Source organism: Sorex fumeus, unplaced genomic scaffold (assembly GCF_029834395.1).
Source record: "Sorex fumeus unplaced genomic scaffold, SorFum_2.1 ptg000013l, whole genome shotgun sequence".
NCBI classification, from domain to species: Eukaryota; Metazoa; Chordata; class Mammalia; order Eulipotyphla; family Soricidae; genus Sorex; species Sorex fumeus.
The window spans coordinates 23,337,288-23,350,873 of NW_026606070.1; the positions used below are offsets into that span (position 1 = coordinate 23,337,288).

At 35.4% G+C, this 13,586-nt stretch overlaps 1 protein-coding gene across 23 annotated transcripts in view; it reads right to left on the reverse strand.

Moving 5' to 3' along the window:
• Positions 1-13,586, reverse strand: part of ADGRL3 (adhesion G protein-coupled receptor L3) — an 882,914-nt gene that overhangs the window by 573,978 nt on the left and 295,350 nt on the right. For all 23 annotated transcript variants that reach the window (XM_056111479.1, XM_056111470.1, XM_056111466.1 and 20 more), the window contains exon 4: positions 3,398-3,607. In XM_056111479.1, the coding sequence (XP_055967454.1) occupies positions 3,398-3,452 (55 nt within the window). In that variant the 5' untranslated portion in view covers positions 3,453-3,607. The remainder of the gene's footprint in view (positions 1-3,397; positions 3,608-13,586) is intronic.

A 13,586-nucleotide genomic window follows, 5' to 3' on the forward strand; every position in this document is an offset into this window, starting at 1 on the left:
TCTTGTCTCTAAGACGAGAATTCAAAAAGTGTCCTTCCTATCTAATTTTCATAAATAACTATACAATTCAGTCAAATTCCTTTATCACTTGGTGCATTGATTTTTTACCATAAAGTTAAATTATAATGATTATATGATAACCAAGATTAAATCCATGAAATCTTTGGGAGGATTAATTGCACCTTCACATCTAGAATTTATATTGAAAATTTATTTCACTATGACCGAAAAAGCACATAAAGACAGGCCTCTCACGGATAGTAAGGAGATGCTGCTATTAGGGCATGGTTTAAAAACAAGAAGAGTTCTACAAATTATGCCATCCAAGTTTTGTTTGGGAGTTTAGTTTATTTTGTTGTTAGTGTTTCTTTGAGGTATACACACTGTGGTGCTCAGAGCTTACTCCTGGTTCTGCACACAAGGATCACTCCTGGCTGTATGCATGCAGGACAAACCCCTATGTGCTGTAGTATTGCTCTAGCATCTCCATTTCAACTTTTCTAGTGTTCCTTTAAGCCAGGTTTGATGAACTGTCAAAACAGGTTACTGTGTTTCAGCATGATCAAAGGTAAACCCTCCTCTATTTATGATGAAACTTGGTTCCAAAGGCACTGTGTAAAAGCCTTTAAAAGGCACAAATAGTATCACAAAAGTAAAGGGAGGGCCTTTGACAGAAAGCTAAAGAAAGTGGTTTGAATTTTTCCCAAAGCCAAGTTTTAAAAGCCTAGGCAAAGTAATAAGGATAAAGCTTACATGTATGCATTTGCTATATTATTTAGTTTGATTTGTTTCAGAATCAAGATAATATACAATAAGAGATACTTATTTTAGTTTTTAGTTTCAATACCTATATAGACCAATTTAAACTTTAAATATGTTCTATTACTCTATTACAGGGTTTTAAAGTACTATGAAAGTTATTTGAAGAGGTTAAATGTGTGTGTGTGTGTGTGTGTGTGTATGTGTGTGTGTGTGTGTGTGTGTGTGTGCATCTTTGATTTAGGTCAAAAACCAAGACTCATGACCTTGATTCAGCTATGCTTGAGGGGTACTGAAATAAATAATAGGAGCCTTTTTTTACACTGACTATCCCTGTCTATTTTTAACTTTATTTTTAACTTTACTTTCTTCTAACAAGGGTAATTTTAGACCCTACTTTTGTAACAGGAATTGTGTCATGCATGATATATGTACCTATAAGAAGTATACGTGCCTGTATTTACATCCCATGTATTAACATCAAATGAAACAGCTCTCACACTTAGCTAATTTCTGGTTGTAATAAAAATGAAATCACTGAGGCAGATAGCATAATGAAAATAATTAAGCATGTTTAGGTACTTCTTGTTGGTATACATTATACTAGATTCTTTAGTGTTATGTACCCTTGAAATAATCTTATGAATAAGATTGTAACACCAAAAATCTTAATTGCAATAATTTTATATAAATAATTAAAACTTAGAGTTATATAAATCAAAGGATGGAGATAATTAAGGCACTTGCCTTGTATACAGCATAGGTAGGTTTGATCCCCAGAACATAAATAATGCCTTAAGCATAGTTATGGGGCTGGAGCGATAGCACAGCAGGTAGGGCGTTTGTCTTGCACACGGCCAGCCCGGGTTCAATTCCCAGCATCCCATATGGTCCCCCGAGCATAGTTATGGTAATCCCTGAGAAACACTGGGTGTGCTAGACCCACAACAAACTAACAAACAAAAAATAAATAAATAAACCTTATTTTATCATTCCAAATCACAAAAGAGTACATTATTCACAGGTATATAAATGTGTTAGTGCAGCATGAATATAAGGATCAAAGGGAAAAATTGAGATTTTTGAACAAATTTACAGCTTATGAAAAGTTGTATTTTACTTTTATATTTTTAAAATCATGACCTCATAGTGATTTTATTTTTAAAAGTCTTATATGAGAACCTAAGGAAAAAGTTTAAAATATAATGAGGTTTTTGTTTTGTAATAAGAAGATAAGGCAATTCATATTGAAAGTTAGAAAAACAGGCAAATTTAGAATTGCATTGTTGATGCAATGAATTTCTACAATCAACTAAAACCCAAAAGTGAGGCTAAAAATTCATTTCAGTTTCCTACATTGTAATATTTAGAGACCTTTAAAGCATTAGGGAATATGAGTTGTATTTTCTATAATGATTATCAACATAAATCATTTTCCTTTCCTTTCTTTTTCTTTTTAGAATACTGGTTTTAAATAACAGTAGCAAACCACTTAAACAAATAGCATCCTCAAGTTCTAATGAACTTTAAAGATTCTTTTTTTATTGGCATAACTTTGGTTAACAAAACTATACATTCATGGGAATAAATTTACACCTCAAAATGTATTAAATGATTTTCATCTTAAAGCAATACTAAATTGTGAAGAAAACATAAATTTGAACAGTAACCTGTTAGTATGTAGAGACAGTCATTGAACATTACAACAAATTTTATAGAATTTAATTATTTTCCTTAATTTTAAATAATACTTTATAAAATGTTGAAAGACACTGTCCTATGTTTCTTATCAATAACAATATATCAAAATAAAGAGGCTATGGAAGACAATTGTAAAATACTATTAGAAAATTTATGTAAAATTACCTTTGTATATGTTCATTTTCATTTTTTTTCATTTCATCATCCTGTTAATCGTCGATTGCCTCGAGCAGGCCCCAGTAACGTCTCTTTCATCCTAGCCCTGAGATTATATTCACGGCTCTTTAGGAGAATGAGACCTATCATTGTTACTGGTATTTGGCATATTTGGTAGGCCACGGGGAGTTTGCCAGACTCTGCCCTGTGGGCAGGCTACATTCAATAGCCTGCAAGTTTGTCCAAAGTATATGTTCATATCATTTGAATAGTTTGCTTTTTTTTTTATGGAAAGGTAAAATATACGACAGCATCATTGTCCCTTTAAGGTAAAATTATAGTTTCTATTCTGTATATTAAATTTTTAGCAAAGTACTAAACACTCGGATAAAAATAGATTTCATTCAGAAAAGCAGGTATCTTTCATGTTTTCTTTCAAATGTACATAGTCATTATCATTCATGAGTAAAACTAATTAAAACAAAACCTAATAATAAATTATATCACATTTCAACTGATTTTCCATAATTGTGATAGAAAAAATATGCAAAAGTCATTTAAAGAAATCAAATGACTTTGGTTATATATACATTTCAATAGATATTTTAAGAAATCAAAATTGGTGTAATTTACTGCAGCTAAAGAACTCATACATTCTTTAGCTTGTTCAATGAACATAAGGCTGACAATAGCTGCAAAATAATATAGTAAAGACTTGTATATCTAGAGTAAAGAAGTGAAAAAACATGCAGAATGACTAATAATTAAATTAAAGTCTTACCATGAACTATCGGTGCTAAGAGCATCATGAAGACTAGTATCTGTGGTGGCCACATGGTTGTATACTTAGAAGAAAAAAAAACCTCAATGGTGAGCGTTCCAACTGAGAAAGAAACAACTGTCTTTCTGGTTGTCTTCTTACTTCAAGATTGATGAATTAAAAAAAAATATTCCTCAACAACAGAAAACAGCAATATTCCAAATGTGAATCCTGTAACAAACAGCATAAAAGGAATTATTAAATAAAGGTATTTCAATTTTAATTCTGTGAAAGTTTACTTTTGAGCTGTAACATCTGTATATTCCCCCCAACTTCCTCATTTTAAGAAAAAAGGCATTACATTATAAAGTTGAGTAAGTAATCTAAAGAGTATTAATCATGCACATATCACTACTGTGTTTATTTCTCAGCCCTTATATGGACTAAAGGAAAAATCAGACAGCCTCACAGGAAAAATTAATATAACTACGTCTAAATAGTTGTATAATGCTTCTATACTTTCTATAATCAACATGAACTAATAAAGTTATTTTATTTCTATAATTTTGTTTTATATAGCATCCATCACGGAGAGCCTGGCAAGCTACCCTGGCGTACTAGATATACCAAAAACAGGAACAATAACGGATCTCATTCCCCTGACCCTGAAAGTGCTTCCAATACGTTGGGAAAGACCAGTAAGGAGAGGCTGCTAAAATCTGAGTTCTGGAACCGGTGGAGATATTACTGGCTCCCGCTCGAGTAAACCGATGAACAATGGGATGGCAGTGATACAGTGATACAGTGATAACATCCATGAATTCCAAAGTTATTATTGGTTTTGGAGCATAAAGTATTTCAACACCAACCACTTCCTTAGTCTCCACTCCCTTCCACCAATGGCCTTTATTTTCCTCCCACTCAACAGCATGCCTTTATGAAACACAATTTCTGATAACTTTTGCTACCTGGTTTACAGTACTTTTACGGATCGAGTTTGATGCATAACATGTTACCACCACTCAGAATAAAACAAATACAAATATCTTATTACTTTCATTCAAGGCCCATTGGTTTTATACAGAAATTATTTCACACAAAAACTCCATTAAGTTTTCTCAGTATCTTTGTTTTTAGATCTTCTATGTTAATTAGGTTTCCTCAGCCATAATTCATTCATTCATAGGTTTACTGCACACCAATTCAAATGCCAAGAAATGGACTAAACACAGAAGAAAGTATATAACAAAACATGCAACCGACGCTAAATTTACATACTAGTGATCAGAAATCGCGCTTAAAATTGTTAAACATCTATGAAACACATTAAAAACATTAAGCATAAAAGGAGGCATTTTACTAAACAAAACTGCATAAATATATCTTAGGTGAGAAAATACTGAAGTGCTGTAACCTACATTTTGAAAATGTTGTCTTTCACATTCAGAAACTTTAATACCATTCAATCAACTAGAATTCGAATTTCCCCTCCTTTTCTCGTCTGCCTTCCTTCTCTTCCCTTACCTTCTGTTTCTTTATATCCTTCCTTCCTTCCTTCCTTCCTTCCTTCCTTCCTTCCTTCCTTCCTTCCTTCCTTCCTTCCTTCTTCCCTCCCTCCTTCCCTCCCTCCCTCCTGCCTGCCTGCCTGCCTTCCTGCCTTCCTGCCTTCCCATATTTATCTTCCAATTCATTTTGGAAGATAAGGGGTGCTTCACAGTGGACACTATTAGGGGCTTACTCCTAGCTGTGTTCAGTTATCTCTTCTGGAGGATTCAGTGAACCATATGTTGTTCCTGGGATCAAACCCTTATGAACTGCTTGCAAGGTAAGCACCTACCTGCTATACCATCTCACTCAAACTATCTTCAATAATTTTGAGAAAAAATTTAAATTTTCTTCTGAAGAACATAACTTCAAAACTGCTAAAGTTTAATAAAGAATTATAAATGATCTCTGTTTTGTACAATACTGAAATTTTTCTGAAATAACTAGTTGACTATAAAGCAAAATTATCCAGATTTTTAAAAATTTCTGCCAGTTACTTTTTTTTTTTTTTGGTTTTTGGGTCACACCTGGTGATTCACAGGGGCTACTCCTGGCACATACACTCAGGAATTACTCCTGACAGTGCTCGGGGGACCATATGGGATGCTGGAAATCAAACCCGGGTTGGCTGCATGCAAGGCAAATGCCCTACTTGCTATGCTATTGCTCCAGCCCCCAGCTACTTTTTTCATGGTAAGAATACAAATTTTGTACCGAGTTCGATTCCCAACATCCTATATGATCCCCTGAGCACCGCCAAGAGTGATTCCTGAGTTCAAAGTCAGGAGTAACCCCAGAGCATCGCCAGGTGTGAACCAAAAATAAGCAAAAATATATATATGCAAATTTTGGGACAAGATTATATATGTCAACAACCTAGTAGTAGTAAGGTCTCCATAACTCTGACTAAATCATGAATACATTAATGTGTTGATTTCTTACCTAATAATGCAGGGATAATGGTATTATTTACTTAATATGACCATATTAACAGCAAAAGGAACCAAAATTTAATTTTATATTATATAAAATACATAAAATATATACATAGTCCTTCTGTCTAATAACAAATAGTATAGCACTGTAGCACTGTCCTCCCATTGTTCATAGATTTGCTCTAGCAGGCACCAGCAACTTCTCCATTGTGAGACTTATTGTTACTGTTTTTGGCATATCGAATACGCCATGGGAAGCTTGCCAGGCTCTGCCATGTGAGCAGGATACTCTCAGTAGCTTGCCAGGCTCTCTGAGAGGGTCAGAGGAATCGAACCTGGGTAGGCCACGTGCAAGATAAACACCCTTCCTGCTGTGCTATGGCTGCAGCCCAACAAATAGCATATGCTTCAAAATTTACTATACATTTTAGTAGTTTTAAATTTTGTCCTCCTGGTCTTTTATATGCAGATGTGTAAGTAGCCAGATCATTCAGAGGTTTAATTAAAATCGGAGCATTTATGTGACTTAGAATCCCGCAATTCCACTAATACTTAGTTCTCAGAAAAATACTCACAAATATCTACCTGGGGATATATACAAAAAATAATTCACAGCAACACCTAGTTTTAGGAAACTAAAACAAAACAAAACAAAACAAAAAATCAGCTATAGGACACTGGAGTGAATCCTAAAGTGATTGGATCCTAAAGTGATTGGATCCATAAAGTACAAAACCCAATTCATAATGAACATGTCATCAAACTCTACATAGATAGAAATCCACTCAATCTGGTGGCAAATACATATGTGCAACCCGTAGGGGTATCCCTGCTGATAAAGTATTTCAAAATTCGCCAGATATTACAGAGCATAGGCATCTGTCTTGTGTATGGCTAACACTAGTTTAATCCCTGGCATAGCAGATGGTGTCCAGAGCACCACCAGGAGTGATCACAGAGCACGGAGCCAGGATTAAGTCCTGAGCACAGATGGGTTTGGCACACACAAATATATACTAATGATATAAAGTATTTAAAACATCAGTGATGCATAAGTACTGCTAGGGATCTCTTCTGAGTAAATAGGCAGGAACAGACTCTGAGAACTGATAGGCGTGGTCCAAACACCATTCTCATCAAAGTGAGTCTATTTCAAAATGCACATCCTTGTCCAAGTTATTTAGACCACTCTTCTGTTCAATGCTCAATACTAATAGTTTGGGAAGGGTGGGGCTACAAGTCAAAAGTTGATCACTGTTTTAAAACCATTCAAGTATAGAAACTAAAAGCAAAACTATTTACTAATTATAGGTACAGTACAAAGTGAAATATTTCTTACTTTAGATGTTCTAAAAGGTAAAAATTGGTTTATATTCTTTTTGTTTTTAGTAATAAGATAGGTATATAAAATCATACTGATCTAGTAAAGGTATGCTTTTAACACAAAAATATGCTTAGGCCATTGATGAGACCAGCTTCGAAAGCTGCTGATTTTATTTTGAAGAAACATTCACTTTAAATTTGGATTATTTTTCATACAATCTTCTCAAATCATGTAAGCTTTATCTTACTTTCCCCCCTGCCCCCCGCAATCCAATTAGAGTTTGATATTGGAATCTGAAAGCTACTTGGAATTCTAATGTTGATCTACCTACTCTAAATATTCCTGTAAGACAGCCTCAATGGAAAGCAATATGGAGAAATATGGAGATTTCTTTATGAAATAAAAATGTAAATTCCATATTAACCAGTAATACGATTTCTAAGCAGCTTGGTGAAGAAAATGAAAACACTTATTTGAAAGAATAATTTCACACCTATGTTATAGCAGCAGTGTTCACAAAAGCCAAAAAAGCAAACTCTAAACTCCTTTCAATAGAGACATGGATAAGAAGCTGGCATACATATACACTTGGAGGAAAAATATTTTGTCTTGAGAAAAAGATGAAATAATGCCTTTTTTGGGATAAAAGAAAGGGATTTTGAGGTGATAATGCTAGTAAGTAAAATAGAAAGCAAGTGATAGACAATTACAGAATGGGTTTACATATCTTTGGAATCTGGTTAACAAAAAGGAAACTGTTGACAAGAACAATGAACACATTTTCACAGTGGAAACTGAGGTAGACACAAGATATAAGATGGGGATTGGGAGGGGAAGTTTCTTTGTGATGCTGGAATGCCACTGGAATGCCACTGGAACCTTCAGTGGTGGGGGGAATGGTGAGAATTATGCACCTATAGAGATATGGGTCTAAACTCTTGACATTCCATATCATAAACCAATGAGAAATGACAATAATTTAAAAATTAATTTGTTTTTCAACTATGTACTTTGAAGCATTTAAAATACTGCTTGATATATTTTAACAGCTCAAATTATTTAAATACATAAAGTTCACTTTCAGTACTGTCTTTTAAGAATGAAAAGGTAAATATTTATAATGGATGCACTTCAAAAAACATAAGCCTCCATATTGATACCAAATATGTGAATAACCATTCTGAAGTTAACTTGTATAAATGATCTTCAGTTTGAAATAAAGAGCCTGAGTTAATACAGTGATTAACTAAAATAGAGGTATTAACTGAATCATTAAATTAATTAACTAGTATTTTGATGGTACCTATTATGACACCACACAAAAATAATGCAGCCTTTGAAATTTCATAATACAATACTTTTGACAGGTTTCCAAACTTGCATAATACTGCTAGCAGTCATTATGCAGTTCAAAATCAAATATTAATTCCAGAGAATCACAACACTTAGATATAATGGTATTATTATGCATTTGGCAGAGGATTACTATTATGCATTTAGTCTGTTACAAGTAACAGACTAAAACTGTTCTATTTATCTGTACACATCTATATTTAATAAGGCATTCAAGTTAAATACAGCCTGGAAAAAATTTCACATACATTAAGTATATATTTAACTTGACCTATAACTATGTGGCCATATTGTTTTTAGTCTTTTATTTCTGCACAGATATTTAAAAATATAGTTCCTGTCATCAAATGACAAACAGGGCTTAAGTAGGTGAGGTAGCATAAAAAGAGGGCATAGCATGAGCTAAGAAAAGACCTTTCTCTCTCTCTCTCTTTTTCTCTCTCTCTCTCAACTACAAAATGTATACCCTATGCAGATTACTTAAACTTTTCATATCCTACTGTGAATAACCAATAACCAATATCTAAGGGCCATACTTATACCACTGTGTAAAATAAGCATATATAATGTTTATTTTAATATACCTAATGAGAATATACATTAAGGAAATAAAAAAAAATCTTGTATACTCTTTAAACAAAAGGTTTTTTTTCAATAGTGGGATTATAAATGGTAAATGAGATTACATTTAGTTCTGTGTGGTATAAAAGGCTATCTGATAGAAGTTTGTGGGTGGTCAGATGGAAAGAGGATTAAACTCAAAATGCTTTATAAGCACCAATGCCCACATTCTTATATGACAAAGAGGAGGGGGAAAAATGAGGAAAAAAACCTTAGCACTGATTATAGCTCTATTTGCTAGTTCTACTGAGGTAGAAATAGCAGAAGACCGAACCTCAATCAACATAAAAGGTAAAAGGAAAAAGTTCTAACCTACAGTTCGACTGTGTGTGTGTATGTGTGTGTGTGTGTGTGTGTGTGTATATATATATATATATATATATATATATATATATATGCTTTTTTGGGACACACCCGGCGATGCACAAGGGTTACTCATGGATCTGCACTCAAGAGTTACTCCTGGCAGTGCTCAGGGGACCATATGGGATGCTGGGAATCAAACCCTGGTTGGCTGAGTGCAAGGCAAACGCCCTACCCGCTGTGCTATCTCTCCAGCCCCCATGTTTTTTTTTTTGGAGGGGAGCATCCAATGTGACCTAGAATGTGCAGATTGTGATTTAAAAGCAATTTGAAGAAAAAATACACAACAATTTTTTTTAATTTTTTTTATTAGTGAAAAACCATGAGGTACAGTTATAGGCTTACAAATTTTGTGCTTGGGATTCAGTTATACAATGATCAAGTCCCCATACCTCCACCAGTGCCCGTCATCCATCCCCATGGGTCCCAGCATCCCCCCAACCCTCATCCCCCCCCCCCCCCGTCCCATCCTGCCTCTGTGGCAGGGTATTCCCCCTTGTTCTCTCTCTCTTCTTTTGGGTACTGTGTTTTGCAAGAGAGGCTTTGAGTGGCAATCATGTTTGGTCTATCGACTACTTTTAGCATGCTTCTCCCACCCTGGGAGGGCCCTCACAACACCCTTCATTTGGTACTCTCTTCTCTATCTGAGCTTCCTTTTCACCTAGAGCCTGTGGCTGGCCTTCCATTCATGGAGCAAAATTATATGTTTTGTCAGGATGGGAGGTAAAATCAATCAAGAAAGAAAAACAAAGGAAAAATGTAAATTAAATTAGAAAGGAGAGCAACATAGGCTTTAACTAATTTCCACTAAAATTACTCATCTCCATTCTTTTCACATTCCTCTCTTGCACAATTTTCAGAGACATCAGAAAAAGAGACCTATTTTAATTACAGTATTTTTTCAATATTACTTATAAATACATTTAAGCAATGGGATGATAAATCTTTACATATAAACTAAACACAACATTATATATTATTAATTAAGTAAAACAATCTCCTAATATTTTAATCATAATTTGATGCGAATTCAAAAACAAGTAATCTAAGAAGGCAATTTTAATAGGAAAGTTCTCTAGAGTAAAAGTTCAATCTAATTGTCTTTCAGATAATGCTATGATCTAATAACTGTCTATTAATGTTTAGGAACAAATTTGGATTTAATGAATATTGCTATTTTTGGCTTTAGGGCAGCATACCATTTAACCATGAAATAGATTGATGTTTTACAGGGGATCATATTCTTGCTCTGTGTCCTTGAAATAATCTCTTCCTCAGAATCCCAAAAGAAAGTATTTGATTGGAGTTTGTTTTCAATAGGCTTTGATGAATATTTGCAGTTACAAATATCACCATTTAGAAATAAAATTGGTGAGTCTGAAATTAAGCCAAAATAAATAAGGCTTCGGTGATACTTGCAAGAGGGCGAATGCTGGTTTTGTGTGCAAAGCATGGGATCCCAAAAGGATTCCCTGCACTTCATAGAAATAAGAGCACTGCCAGTTATGGTCATGGTGATTCCTGAAAACTGTCAGGTCAGTCCTAGTTGCCACCAGTACCAGGTCCTGACAATGAACAATCAGCCTGACCGCCAGACCTAATCTAAAAACTACTGTGCCCATTTTCCACCACCACAGGTACCAGTATCCCTCCCACCCCCCATCCCCTCTTCCCACTCTGCCTCTGTGGCAGGGTATTCCCTTTTGTTCTCTCTCTCCTTTTGGGTGTTGTGGTTTGCAAAAGAGGCACTGAGTGGCAATCATGTTTGGTCTGTAGTCTACTTTCAGCATGCTTCTCCCATCCTGGGGGGATCCTCCCAACATGCTTTATTTGGTGCTCCGTTCTCTATCTGAACTCCTTTTTCCCCTAGAGTGTGTGGCTGGCCTCAAGGTGTTTCACTAACAAAAATTTTAAAAAAAATGTAAATGATGGAGAATGGGTACTGGTGGAGGTATGGGTACTGGATTATTGTATAACTGAAACCCAAGCACAAAAATTTGTAAGTCTACAACTCTACCTCATGGTGTTTCACTAATAAATTTTTTTTAATTAAAAAAATAAAAACCACTGTGACGATCCTTCATTGAAAAATAGAACCTATGGGGCTGGAGTGACAGCACAGAGGGTAGAGTGTTTGCCTTGCACGTGGCCAAACAGGGTTTGATTCCCAGCATCCCATATGGTCCCCTGAGCACCACCAGGAGAAATTCCTGAGTGCAGAGCCAGGAACAATCCCTGAGCATTGCTGTGTGTAACCCAAAAAATGTGGAAATAAAAAATCTGTGAAAGTAATCAGCAAATCAGTTATTCAGGAAAGCCCTTGAAATTCCTACAAGACGGAGTTTATATTTTCATAATACTTTCATGTGAACAATTTATAACATAGTCCTCCCCCTCCCTTTGTTTTTATTTTTGGGCGCAGTGCTCAGGGCCTTCTCCTGGCTCTGTGCTCATGGCTCCTTCCTGGCCAGGGTGAGGAGACCATATGTGGTGTCTCTGATCGATCTCAATTTGGCCCAGTGCAAGACAAAAAACCTATCTACTGTACTATGTACTATACGGTACTGTGATCTGTATTTGATCTCTTTCTGTCTTTTTGTTCCTTTCTTTTTTTTTAATTGAATCATCATGAAATACAGTTACAAAACTTTCATATTTGAGTTTCAGTCACACAAGGATCGAACACCCATCCCTCCACCAGTGCACATTTTCCAGCACCAATGTCCCTAGTATCCCTCCCCTCCATCCCCCCGACTCCCAAGTCTCTATGGCAGATAATTACCCTCTTACTCTTTCTCTCTCTACTTGTGGGCATTATCATTTGCAATATAGATAATGGGATGGGTGCTGGAACATTGTATGACTGAACACAGTATGAATCATGAACAACTTGGTAACTGTGTATCTCACTGTGATTCAATTTAAAAATAAAGAAAAAAGAGTAAAGCAAACTGCAACTAAAACAAGCAAAATATAAACTGCATTTACTTCAAAGTAACTAATCCTATTTTTACCACCATTATATAAACTTTACGAGGAGTTTAGACACTTCGGAATATACACCCAAATCTAAAGAGTCTAAGCAAAATAATAATCTTCCTCATAACAATATTTAACCTTCACTGAGCTCTTACTGCATCAGTGTTCTAAAAACTTGTTACATAAGACTCACTGAAATAATTTCAGTTTAAGATCACTGTTAATCCTATAACAACTCATAGGAAGGGATTAAAATAATTTCTTACTGAAAAATGAAAAACTTAAAACAAAAAGTTTCTTCTTTTTTCTTTCCTTCTTTTTTTAAATTTTATTTTATGGAATCACCGTGAGATAGTTACAAGCTTTCACGTTTGGGTTACAATCACACAATGATCAGGCATCCATCCCTCCACCAGTGCACATTCCCCACCACCAATATCCCCGCTATACCCCCTCTCTCCGACCTTCCCCCAGCCTCCATGGCAGACAGTATTCCCCATACTCTCTCTCTACTTTTGGACATTATGGTTTGCAATACAGATTCTGAGAGATTATCATGTTTGGTCCTTTATCTACTTTCTGCTCACATCTCCCATCCTGACCAGTTCCTTAAGCCATTCATTTTCTTAGTGAACCCTTCTCTATTCCAGCTCTCTTCTCCCGTTTGCTCATGAGGCAGGCTTCCAGCTATGGAGCAATCTTCCTGTCCCGTGTATGTACTATCTTAAGGTATCAGCCTCATGTTATGTTGTTTCATACTCCACTAATGAGTGCAGTCCTTCTGTGTCTGTCCCTCTCTTTCTGAATCATTTCACTTAGCATAACACACTCCATGTCTATCCATTTGTCAGCAAGTTCATGACTTCATCTCTCCTAACAGCTGCATAGTATTCCATTGTGTAGATGTACCAAAGTTTCTTTCACCAGTGATCTATTCTTGGGCCCTTGCGTTTCTTACAGATTGTGGTCATTGTGAACAATGCTGCAATGAGCATATAAGCAGAGATGTCATTTCTACTGTGCTTTTTCTAATCCTCGAGATGTATTCCCAGAAGTGGTATTGCGGAGTCATATAGAAGTTCAATTTCTA